Source organism: Marmota flaviventris, chromosome 10, assembly GCF_047511675.1.
Source record: "Marmota flaviventris isolate mMarFla1 chromosome 10, mMarFla1.hap1, whole genome shotgun sequence".
Lineage (NCBI taxonomy): Eukaryota > Metazoa > Chordata > Mammalia > Rodentia > Sciuridae > Marmota > Marmota flaviventris.
The window spans coordinates 43,689,474-43,701,613 of NC_092507.1; the positions used below are offsets into that span (position 1 = coordinate 43,689,474).

The 12,140-nt window shown below is 41.1% G+C and overlaps 1 protein-coding gene across 6 annotated transcripts in view; it reads left to right on the forward strand.

Moving 5' to 3' along the window:
* Pcsk9 (proprotein convertase subtilisin/kexin type 9) overlaps nt 1-12,140 on the forward strand; it is a 28,329-nt gene that overhangs the window by 14,576 nt on the left and 1,613 nt on the right. For all 6 annotated transcript variants that reach the window (XM_071617881.1, XM_071617879.1, XM_027945023.2 and 3 more), the window contains one exon: nt 11,663-11,844. In XM_071617881.1, coding sequence (XP_071473982.1) covers nt 11,663-11,844 — 182 coding nt within the window. The remainder of the gene's footprint in view (nt 1-11,662; nt 11,845-12,140) is intronic.

Here is a 12,140-nt window from a genome sequence, read left to right on the forward strand (position 1 = left end):
TGAAGTTTTTTGAGTTCTTTGTATATTCTAGATAATTAATCCTCTGTCAGAAGAGTAGCCAAGGAAGATTTTCTCCCACTCTGTAGGTTCTCTCTTTGCATTTCTAATTGTTTCCTTTGCTGTGCATAAGCTTTTTAACTTGATGTCACTTCATTTACTAACTCCTGGCATTATCTCCTGAGCTGTAGGGGATCCTATGGAGAGGATTGTTGCCTGTGCCTAAACGCTGGAATGTTGGCCCTAAGATTTCTTCTAGGAGTTGCATAGTTTCTGATCTAGTTCCTAGGTCTGTGATCCATTATGATTTTTGTGTGGGGTATAAGGGCTTAGTTTCATTCTTCTGCACATGGATAACCAGTTTGCCATTTGTTAAAAAGGCTGGCTTTTCTCCAAGGCATGTTTTTGGCAATTTTGTCAAGGATCAAGATGACTGTAGATGTGTGGGTTTGTCTCTGTATCTTCTCTTCTGTACCATTGGTCTATGTGACTGTTTTTATGACAGTACCATGTAGTTTTTGTCATTATAGCTCTTTGGTATAATTTGAAGTCAGGTATTGTGATACCTCCAGCATTGCTTTTTGTGGCTTAGAATTGCTTTGGCTCTTTTAGGTCATATTTATTCTGCCAAATGAATTTTAGGACTGTTTTTTCAAGTTCTGTGAAGAATGTCATTGGTACTTTGATGGGGATTACATTGAATCTGTATCGTGCTTTTGGTTGTGTGGCCATTTTAACAATATTATTTCTTCCTATTCATGAACATGGAACGTTTTCCATCTTCTGAGGTCTTCTTTAATTTCTTCCTTCAATGTTTTGTAGTCTTCATTACAGAGGTGTTTTGTCTCCTTGTTTGGATTTATTTCTAGTTTTTTTTTTGTGGTTTTTTTTTTTTTTTTTGAGGTGTTTGGGAATAGAATTATTTTCTTCATTTCTTTCTCAGCAGATTCTTTGTTTATATATAGGAAAGCTATTGATTTTTGTATGTTGATTTTGTAAGTGGCTCCTTTGTCAAATTTGTTAATTAGCTGCAGCAGTCTTTTGGTGGAGTTCTTTGAATCTTCTACGTGTAGGATCATATCATTTGCAAAAAGTGATAATTTGACTTCTTTCTTTCCTTTTATAAAATCCATTTTCTTTTTTTTCTCTTGCCTAATTGCTCTGGCTAGAATTTCTAGCACTATATTAAACAGGAGTGGACATCCTGTTAATCCCAGATTTTAAAGGAAATACTTTCAGTTTTTCCCCATGTATTATGTTTTAGTTAGCTTTTTCCCTGCTGTAACTAAAAGACCTGACAAGAACAACTGCAGAGTAGGAAAAGTTTATTTGGAGACTCACGGTTTCAGAGGTCTCCATCTATAGAAGGCCTGCTCAATTCCTCAGAGCTCAAGGAGAGGTAGAAAATCATGGTAGGATAGTGGTGGAGGGAAGCAGCTCACACAGAAAGCAGAGAGAAAGGCTCCACTTGACAGGTATAAAATATATAACCCAAAGGCACACCCCCAGTGACCCACCTCCTCCAGACACAACCTACCCACTTTCAGTTACCACTCAGTTAATCTGCACTTGGGATTAATTCAATGATTGGGTTAAGACTCTCATAACTTAATCATTTCTCCTCTACACCTTCTTGCATTTTCTCACATAGGAGCTTTTGGGAGATATCTTATCCAAACCATAACATTCCCCACCTCTGACCCCAAAAGCCCACGACCATCTCACAATGCAAAATACATTTTGTCCATTTCCAAGAGTTCCCATAGTCTGAACAGTTCCAAGATTGCCTAAAAGTTCAAATCCACAGTCTCCTCTGAGACTCAGGACAAGCTTGCATCATGAACTCCTGTATAAATCAAAAGCTACTTACAAGTATACAATAGATACAGGTACAGAATAAACATTTCCATGCCGAAAAATAGGGGCATAGAAAGAAGGATGGGACCAAAGCAAGACTGAAATCCAGCTGGGAAAACAAGTCCTGTAGCTTCATGTCCAGCATCTGGGACACATGGCATGGAGATGTTCTGTTCAAAGGACTTGCTCCTGCAGCCATGTTGGTTGCAGCCCAAGTGGCTTTTCTGTTGGCTTGTCTCTGGTCAATTTCTGACACTGCTGTACTCTGTCTGGCCTCCCAGGCCTTCCTTTGAAATCTTGATGGAAGCCTCCGTAACCTCCTAACTCCATCATCTTGCATTCCTGCAGAACCAGGACTATGTGGTTGACACCAAGGTCGCTGCCATCTTGAGCCTCCAAGGACACTGGCTGTAGCAGCCTCTGAGTGTCTGGGTAGCTGAGCATGTTGAAAAACTTCCTTGTGCAAGAAGGGTACACCACTGGTCTCTTCCCAAGAGATGTTTTACTTTTACTTCCTTGAGTCTGAGATGGATAGGATCTTACCAATTCCTGAAATGCCCTTAAGCCATCTTCCCTGTCGTCTCTGGGCAGTCTTTAGTGTTTCTTTAATGGCAGTAATGTCTTTAATAACTGTAACTTCCTAAGCACCAGTTTTGCTCCCTTCTTTCAAATACAAGTTTTTCAAATATTTCTGCTCCTGAATATCACAAAAAACTTGATTTAAAGCTGCAGCAATATCCATGCCACTGCCTGAATGCTATTCTGCATAGATATTTCTTCTGCCAGATTAAGAAGTCCATCACTTTTAAAATCAGCCCCACCCAAAGTTTAAGGTTTATAGGCAAGATGTTTATAGGCAAGATGCAGATAACTTAGCCAGAACATAACAAGCCTTTAGTCCAATTGCTGATAGTGCCCTCCTTTTCCTTTAAAACCTCATGAGCCCTGTCTTCCTATTGGCATGCTGGTCTTCTGAGTTCCCACCACTATCAGCCATTAAGCTCTGCTTAAAACAATCTAAAGCATTTCCAGCTTGCACTGTTACACATCTCAAAATTCTTCCAACCAATTCCAAAAAGCTTCTGAACCACTCGGTCAGTTTAGTTAAAGCAATGACCCCACTCTTGGTACTGATTTCTGTTTTAGTCATCTTTTTTTTTTTTTGCTACTGCAACTAAAAGACCAAACCAGAACAACTTTAGAGTAGGAAAAGTTTATATAAGAGCCCATGGTTTCACAGGTCTCAGTCCATAGACAGCCGACTCCATTCTTTCGGGTCCAAGTGTAAGAGTAAAAGAAATTGAAGTTAAAGTGTAAAAAAACCCGGGTATTGTAAAGTTTCTAAGCTGCAAAGCCTGAGTTAAAATGTAAAGGACCAGGTATTGTTAAGTTCCTATGCTACACCCCCAAAACCTGAAATTCCTGTAGCTGTTAAAACAATTCCCGGGACTGCCCAGTAAATATTCCCCCTGACCATCTAGTTGTTTAATAACCTAGGACCCTGTGCAGCTTGGCACGTAGGCATCTCAGGGCCTAAACCAATCAGTTTGAATGTACCCCCCCTTCCTGCCCGACCTGTTCCCGCCAATGAATGTGCTAATCAAGTTTGAGAGTGTTGTTTGATTTTCCCGCGCCTCATGATGATTTGTTCTGATGTATGCAAAGCCCCTGCCCTCCCCAAAAAGTGTACTTAAGCACTGCTTAACCTCTGCTCGGGGCTCTGGGCCACTCTCCCTTGTTGAGTGAGCCTGGAGCCCCAGCACGCTGGATTGGATCCTCAATAAATCCCCTTTTGCTGTTGCATGAGCTGGTCTCTTGGTGGTCTCTTCCTCCGACGTTCGCTGGACCCTTACACAAGGTGAGGCAGAATATCATGGCAGAAGAGTGTAGTGGAGGGAAGCAGCTCACATGATTATCAGGAAGCAGAGTGTCTCCACTGGCCAGATACAAAATATAAGCTTCAAAGGCACCTGCTAATGACCCAGCTCCTCCAGCCACACCCTACCTGTCTGTAGTTACCACTCAATTAATTCCCATAAGGGGATTGATTCAACTAATGGGTTAAAGCTCTCATAACCCAGTGATTTCTCCTCTAAACCTTCTTGAATTGTCTCCCACATGTGCTGAGAGCCATAGCTGAGTCGGAATGACGCATGGCATTTTTGTCAGAATGGAGTGGTTGAGAGGTGATGCCAGCAAGCCATTGAGATGATAATGGTATGTTAAGCTGTGTATTCAATTGTATATTAGACCCCTGTTGTTTTTCTTGGCCTGTTACTTTGGAGTTCTCGTGGGGATTTCTGGAGAGTTCCCATTGGTTGGGGAAGTGCAGGAGGAGGGATTTCCGATTGGTGTGGTGTGTCCCCGGAGAAGGCGGTGTGCGTGGCATTCGCCGGAGTGTGAGAATAAAGGAGTTCCTGTTTTGAACCTACAAGGCTGTGTGGCGGCTCGGTTATTTTGTGTCCAGCCAGACTGCGGCACACATGAGCTTTGGGGGACACATCACATCCAAACTATAACAGAAATGCTTTCAGTTTTTCCCCATTTATTGGAGGTTTGCTTTGGGTTTTTCATATATGGCCTTTAATGATGTTAGGCCATGTTCCCTCTATCCCTAATTTCTTCAGTTTTTTCATCATGAGTGGGCGATTAATTTTTTCAAAGACTTTCTCTGCATCTGTGAGATGTCCAAGTGATGTTTTTTTGGTTTTTAATTCTGTTTATGTGATGAATTACATTACATTTATTGATTTGCCTATATTAAACAATCCTTGCATCTCTGGAATAACACCAGCTTGTACATCATGATGTACAATCTTTTTAATATGTTGGTGAACATGTTTTGCTAATGTATTTCTTGAAGATTCATCAGGGATATTGGTGGTTTTCTTTCCTTGATGTGTTCAGATTCATTTGGTTTTGGTATGAATGTATACTGGCTTCATAGAACGAATCTGGATATATACTATTGCTTTCTATTTCATGCGTTGATATGAGGAGTATGTCATTAGTTCTTCTTTAAAGTCTTGGTGGAATTCAGCTGAGAATCCATCTGGTCCTGGGCTTTTCTTTGTTTTGTCTTTTTATTACTGCTTGTATCTAATTATAATTTATTGATCTGTTTAGGTTTTCTGTGTCCTCTTGATTCAGTTTTGGGAGAGTGTATTTGTCTAGAAATGTATCCACTTCTTCTAGGTTTTCCAATTTATTGGAGTATAAATTTTCAAAATAATGATCTAATGATCTCCTAGATGTCTGTGGTGACTTCTCCATTTCATTTATAATTTTATTAATTTGGATTTTCTTTCTTTTTCTTTTAGTTAGTTTGGTTGAGGGCACGTCATTTTTTTTTTGTTGTTGTTGTTTTAAATCAATCTTGTTTATCTTTTCAAAGAACCAATTTTTTGATCCTTTGTATTGCTTTTTCTTTTTCAATATCTTTGAATTGAACTCTCACCTTAATTATTTCCTTCCTTCTGCTGATTTTGGAATTGCTTTGTTCTTCTTTTTCAAGGGCCTTGGGATGCATCATTAAGTTGTTTATTTGGGATCTTTCTGATTTTCTTATGTAGGCACTCATAGCTATAAACTTTCCTCTTAGAACTGCCTTCATAGTGTCCCACAGATTCTGGTATGTTGAGTCTAAGAATTTTTTTATTGGTTCTTTTTAGTTATATATAACATCAGAATCCATTTTAATATAATTATCCAAGCATGGAATATATGTTATTCTAGTTAGAGTCCCATTCTTATGGATGCACATGGTAGTGTACATTCTTAAGGATGTACACTGTTGTTTTCATATCTGTACATGGGAAAATTATGTGTGATTCATTCCACTTTCTTTTCTTTGCTTATCTCCACACTATTCCTTCTGTTCCCTATTGTCTAATATAGTGCTTCTATTCTTTCCCTCACCAGTCCCTTGAGTCTAAGAATTTTTAAATTTCTCCCTTGATTTCTTCTGTCACCCATTCATCATTCAAAAGAGTATTGCTCAATCTCCATGGTTTATATAGATTCTCTAGGGTTTGTCATGTTGATTTCTAATCTCATACAATTATGATCTGATAAGATACAAGTAATTAAATTTAATTTTTTTTCGTATTTATCAAGATTTGCTTGATGCCCTAAAATGTGGTCTCTTTTGGAGAAGGCTCCATGGGCCACTGAGAAGAAAATGTATTCAGCTATTGTGGGATAAAATATGCTATAGATGTTTGTTAGGTTCATTTGATTTATAAGATTTTTCAGATCCAAGGAGTCTTTGCTGAGTTTGTCTTGATGACCTGTCTAATGGTGAGAGAAGTGTGTTGAAATCACCCAGTATTATTTTACGGGGGTCTATCTGAAGCTTTGAGCAGTGTTTTTTGTTTTTTTGGTAATTAATTGCACCCATGCTTAAAAAATATTATTTATTTTTGTTATATCTTCTTGTTGGATTGTTCCTCTTACTAATATGAGTGGTCTTCTTTGTCTCTTGTGATTAATTTTGGTGTGAAATCTGCTTTATCAGATATGAGAATAGCTACTTCTGTTTGTTTGTTTTGAGGCTCCATTTGCATCATGAATCAGTTTCCATCATTTTTACTTTCACCCTGTGACTGTCTTTGCCTGTAAGGGTGTCTCTTGCACACAACAAATAGCTGGATCTTGTTTATTAATCCTTTCTGCCACCCTATATCTTTTAATTGGAGAATCAAGAACATTTATATTCAATGTTATTACAGATGGATGTTAATTTTTACCATTTTGATTTATTTGTAATGCTTAGTTTGATCCTATTTTTCATTTGTTTAGCTAGTTCTCAAATGAGATTTGTCAATTGTGAACTCTGAGGTTTATTTTTTTATTTCTTCTATGTGAAGTATTTAAGTAAGTTCTGTAGTGCTGGTTTAGTTGTCATGAATTATTTTATTTTCTGGTTATCTTGGAGGGCTCTTATTTCATCTTTATTTCTGAAGGATAACTTTGCTGGATGTAGCAGTCTTGGCTGACAGTTGTTTTCTTTTAGGACTTGGAACACATTGTTCCAAGCCCTCCTGGCTTGCAGTTTGTGCTGAGATATCAGAAGTGATTCTGGTTGGCTTGCCTCTAATTGAGAACTGATGTTTTTCTCTTGAGGCTTTTAAAATTCCATCCTTGTTCATCCTATTAGGTATTTTAATTACCATTTGTCATGGAGAGGTTCTTTTTTGTCTTGTGTATTTGGGAATCTGAATGCCTCCTGTATCTGGATGTCCATCTCATTCTGAAGGCTTAGATACTTTTCTGTATCATTTCCCTGAAGAGTTTATCCATTTCATTAACCCACATCTCACAGCCCTCCTCAGTTCTTAAATTTGGTCTCTTTATGTTATCCCAAAGTTCTTGTATGTTCTGGTCAGGGCTATTTATTTATTTATTATTTATATGGTCTGAATGTTCAAAGCTGGGCACTTCGTCTTCCAGCTCTGAGATTCTGTCTTCAGCATGGGCTCCTCTGTTAGAGAGACTTTCCACTGAACATTTTCTTTAATTTATTGTGTCTTTCATTTCCATGGTTTCTGTTTGGTTCTTTTTCAACATTTCTATCTCTTTATTGAATTTGTCATTCATATTCTGTACTGACTTTCTTAATTCATTCAGTTGTTTTTCTGTGTTCTCTTGGAATTCATTGATAACTTTGATAATGAATTTTTTAAAAAAATTCTTATTTGATATTTCATCCACTTTAATATTTTTGGGGTCATTGTCTGGTGAATTATGAAATTTAGGAGGTGTTAGCTTATATTTTCATATTTGTTGTATTCCTGTGTGGGGTTTATATTTATGTTTGGAGTTATTTCTCTTCCACTCTTATGTGTGGGCCTTTTTAGGGCACAGTCTTCACCTGCCACAGTGTCCTAGAGGATCTAGATTGAGACCCCCTTGGAGGTGCAGTATCCACAGCCTTTATTTTTATCTGTTTTTTCTATAACAATGGGTGTTCATATGTGTGACTCTGGGCTTGACCCCTAGCCATTTCTACTTGGACCTGGATGTTAGTTTGGGTTTTTATCTCTTCTGTTCTTTGTGTTAAAGTATAGCTGAACATTAAGTGTCATCGATATGTGTGTGGAGCAAGGTATACTGTCTTTTGTTTGAGTTTAGTTCATCAGTAGAGTCTTCACCCTGTGAACTTGTAGTGTCCCCATAGTTTCCCAACATTTCACAGTTTAGAGGTGAAAAACAATAGCAATAACTAATGCCAACAATATACAGCATTAAAATAAATACCCAGTTCCTACTAAGACATCTACTGTATTAATTGCTATGAAAACCCAGAAATGGTGGCATCAGCAGTTGCCAACAGCAAAAACAATAAGTAACCATGAATTATATCTGTCTTTAAACTAAACAATAGGTGTCAACTATGTCAGCCATAGCAGTATAATTGCAACAGCATTAATGCTGGTGGCAGGGATATGTAAACCAATTAGTGCTAAACAATGGTAAGAATACAGTTAATTAAGAGAAAAGAAAATGTGATAAGAAAGTAGAGAAGATTTTACAATTCAAAAAAGTGAACAAAGAGAATGCAGAAGAGATGTAGCAGGTGATGGAGGAAAGCAAGGAGGAGAAAAAATAGAGGTAACGAAGTAGAGTGAGAGACAATAGAATTTGGCTGTTAGCAGAAGATGCAAGGAGAAACGAGAAACAAACAAACGAAAACAATAAAAAACCAAACCAAAACATGCTAAGCAAAAACCCTAACCATCAAAGTGCAAGGCAAAGAAAAATAACTAAAATAAAAATATGCTAAAAATGAGAAACAAGACTCAAATATGTATATGAATATATGTCCATATACCAATCAGCACAGAAGAAACAACACACAAACACAAAACAAAATAAAACAAAATGACAAAATGAGAGAGAGAGAGAGAGAGAGAGAGAGAGAGAGAGAGAGAGAGAAAAGATTCTTAATGGAAAATGAAGGTATTGTCTTACTGGTCAAAATAGTCAACGAGAATAGATGGTCCCTGTCTATGCCTGACTGTTTTTCTTTCTCTTTCTTCTTGAGCTACGTACTGAGAGTGGAGTAAGAGCTCCCCTTCCTCTTTTTGTGTTGCTCAGGATGCTGCCAGTTAGAGTAGCCTAAGACTAAACCCGATTCAAATAATTCTCAGCTTCCCTTCTCTCCAGTATAAGGTAGGATGGAATGGCACTATCAGTTGGAGTTTTGTCTGCACAGACCAGATTGGTATGTTCCCAGGAGGGCCACTGAAGAGCTCTAAGTGGAGTTCTGGCAGGAGAGATTAGACGAACACAATTCCAGGGCCTGGCAGTTGTCAATCTCTTCTGGGAATCTGGATCTCAGGAGCCTCCCAAGGATTCTACTCATGGGGCAAGGGAGCCAATCCTTTACCCCTTTGCTTCTCACAAATACACCCTTCCCAGGCTTCCCAGGCCTAGTCCCTGAGTACATTCACACCTGCCTGTTCAAATTCCCAACCCACATCAGCTGGTCACGTGAGCCACCAGACTCAAAGGGGAAGGGAGTTGGGCTCCCTTTCACTTTTCTGACTTGAGTACCCTTGGTAAAATATTTTCTGTTCCTGTTTTGTTCCCATTCTGCTAGGTACACTCTAGGCCACATGGTAAGTGCTTGCCAGGGCAGTGAGGCAGTGTTTGCTCTGATCTCCTGTCTCCTGCAAGGTTTCTGCAAACATGGCTGCCTCAAGATGGCACCACCTTAGCTCTCTGTGGCCAGTTGGTAAACAGAGAGCTCTTTTCAAGCACCAGTGCACAGTGCAGCCTCTGAATTAGCTAAGGTCAGTCTGCTTTTCTGATCTCAGGTTTTTCCATACTGAATTTGTCCATTGTGTTTCTCAGAATTCTCCCTCCCTCTCCACTGATCCGGTTTTCTATTGGTGCTACTGCTGCTGCAACTGATTTGGCTTCAATGTACTCTTCTTCTTTGTTTAATATCCAAATTTCTGAGTCTGTAAGTCACTCTATCAAATATTGAGGTTTAGTGAAATCCCCTTTCTTCCACTCTCAGAGAAGCAGTATTTCTGCTGCTTAAATCCTGAGCCACAGAACAACTAGGAATGCAGCCTTCCTCTAGCCTGCCATCTTGAATCTCTAGCTGTTGTTATGATTGTCATCACTCACTGATTTAAAATACATTCTCTGGTATAGATACTTATTCATGGGCCATGGTCACAAACATGCCCAGGAGGGTAGCAGGAAGTTATAGATGGGGAGCTTGTATGGGAGTGAGGGATGATGGCCCTCTAGTTGGGAGATAGCTGAAGTGTTCCATTTGAATGGAGCATCAGTGTTCCAAGGAGGGTTTTGGGACAGAGGGGAGCCATCTGGAATAACTAGCTCAAGAATTGATACTCAATTTTATACTAGGGAGTCACTGAAGGTTTAGGTACAGGAGAGAACAGGGCTAGGACCTGACTCTCACAGCTAAACACTCAAAGTCACTCCAGGTGAACTGGGCTGCATGAAATAACACACAGAGACAGAGAAATACCTTCTTCTTTGGGCCTTGTGACAGCTCCTCTGACCTTAGGGGTCCATGGAAAGAGAGAGCAAGGAGCAAATGCTGAACCCTTTTACTGGGAAGAAACCATTCAAATGAGGCAAGGGGTCAGGTTTCAGGGGGTTGAGTCTATAGCTTCGTGATGTCTGTTGTCAGCAGATTGTCTGACATTTAGGAAGGCCACACCCGTGTCATGAGCTGTGTGGAGATCATGGCAGAGCAAGCAAAAAGACCAGAGCGAGGCCTGTCCAAACAGGGGCAATGTTGGTTCAGTCCACTTGGTGCGCTCAATGCTCATAGTTCACACACACACAGCCCGTGACTGGCTTGCCACATCTCCATATTCTCATCCATCAAGGCTAAGGCTATGTGGCAGCTCCCCACAGAAGAGCACGCTTGTGTGCAGGGTGGCTTTGCAGTGAGACAAGGAACCCAGTCAGGTGGCTGGAGCCCTTGGCCAGCACAGGGACTCCACTGTACCACCCAGAATGTGCCACTTGCCCTCCCCTTTGGGGATGCCCAGCAGATAAGCCCAAGGGCATGTGCCAATTTGCAGTCATGAGAGCCATAGATACTCTCTCTATGAAACATATCCCATAGAGTCCTATTTTGCAGCTAAGGGCCTGAGCTAGACATACTTAGTGACTTCCCTAAGTTCATGCATCTCAGTCACAGAACTCTAGTCACAATGATCCTGACTTGTGCAGAGCATTGTCACATGCTAGGCATCCTGCGGGGACTTCACATGTGTATTCTCACTACATCTTCACAGGTTCCCAGTGAGGTGTTGCTGTTCCTCTGGCCATTTTACAAATAGGAAAACTGAGGCTCAGTTAGCTGAGTGACAGCTATCCATGGCTGGGTAGTCAGTGGGTGTGTCTGACTCCCCAGTCCATGGAGGGGGTCCCCTAGGTGGTCCAGGAAGCTCCAAGCTCACCCCTGAACTTCTCCCTGGCGGTTGGATGGGGAAGGGCCCCTGGGGTGGTTTGAGCATCTCAGCCCTTTGAGTTCTGACTTAAGGCTTCCCATCTCTGGATGGAGAATAGACTGTTTTCTTGATCAATTGAGGCTCAGAGAGGTTGACAGATCTCCCAGGGCCACATAACAGGTCAGCAGCAGAGTTGAGCTACGACCTTAGAAATCCTGTTGCTCAGGCCAGCAGTTCTTTTTGTACTCTGAGCTGCTTCTGGGTTTTCCCAGCCTCAGACTCCAAGGAGATGGGATCCAGTCTGGGACAGCAAGAGCGTTCCCCAAAATTCCAGCATCTGAATTTTCTCTCCTCTGCCCCAGGCTGCAGCTCTCACTGGGAGATATCAGATATTGGCACCCACAGACGACCTGGGCAGAGGCCTGGAGGGCAGTCTGACCAGTGTGTGGGCCACAAGGAGGCCAGCGTCCATGCTTCTTGCTGCCGTGCCCCAGGCCTGGAGTGCAAAGTCAAGGATCATGGAGTCCCGGGCCCTGCAGAGCAGGTGAGGAGATATGGGCGTGGGGTGGGTGCTTGGGGTCCCTCGGGGTGGATGTATCTGTCCTGTGAAGTTTTTGTGGGGGGCTGTTTCTGCTCTTGTCCAGATTAGTAAGGCTTGCTGCCTGGGCCCCTGCTCCCCTTTGAGGAGGATATGCATAAATATGATATGAAGAGAGGCGGTGTGTGCACATGATGGATGGATCAACTTAGCAAACGGGGAGGTTGCTGTAGGACAAGAGCCCCACTGGACTCTGAGGACACAGAGGTGACTCAGCCTAGGATTCAGAGGAGGGGACACCT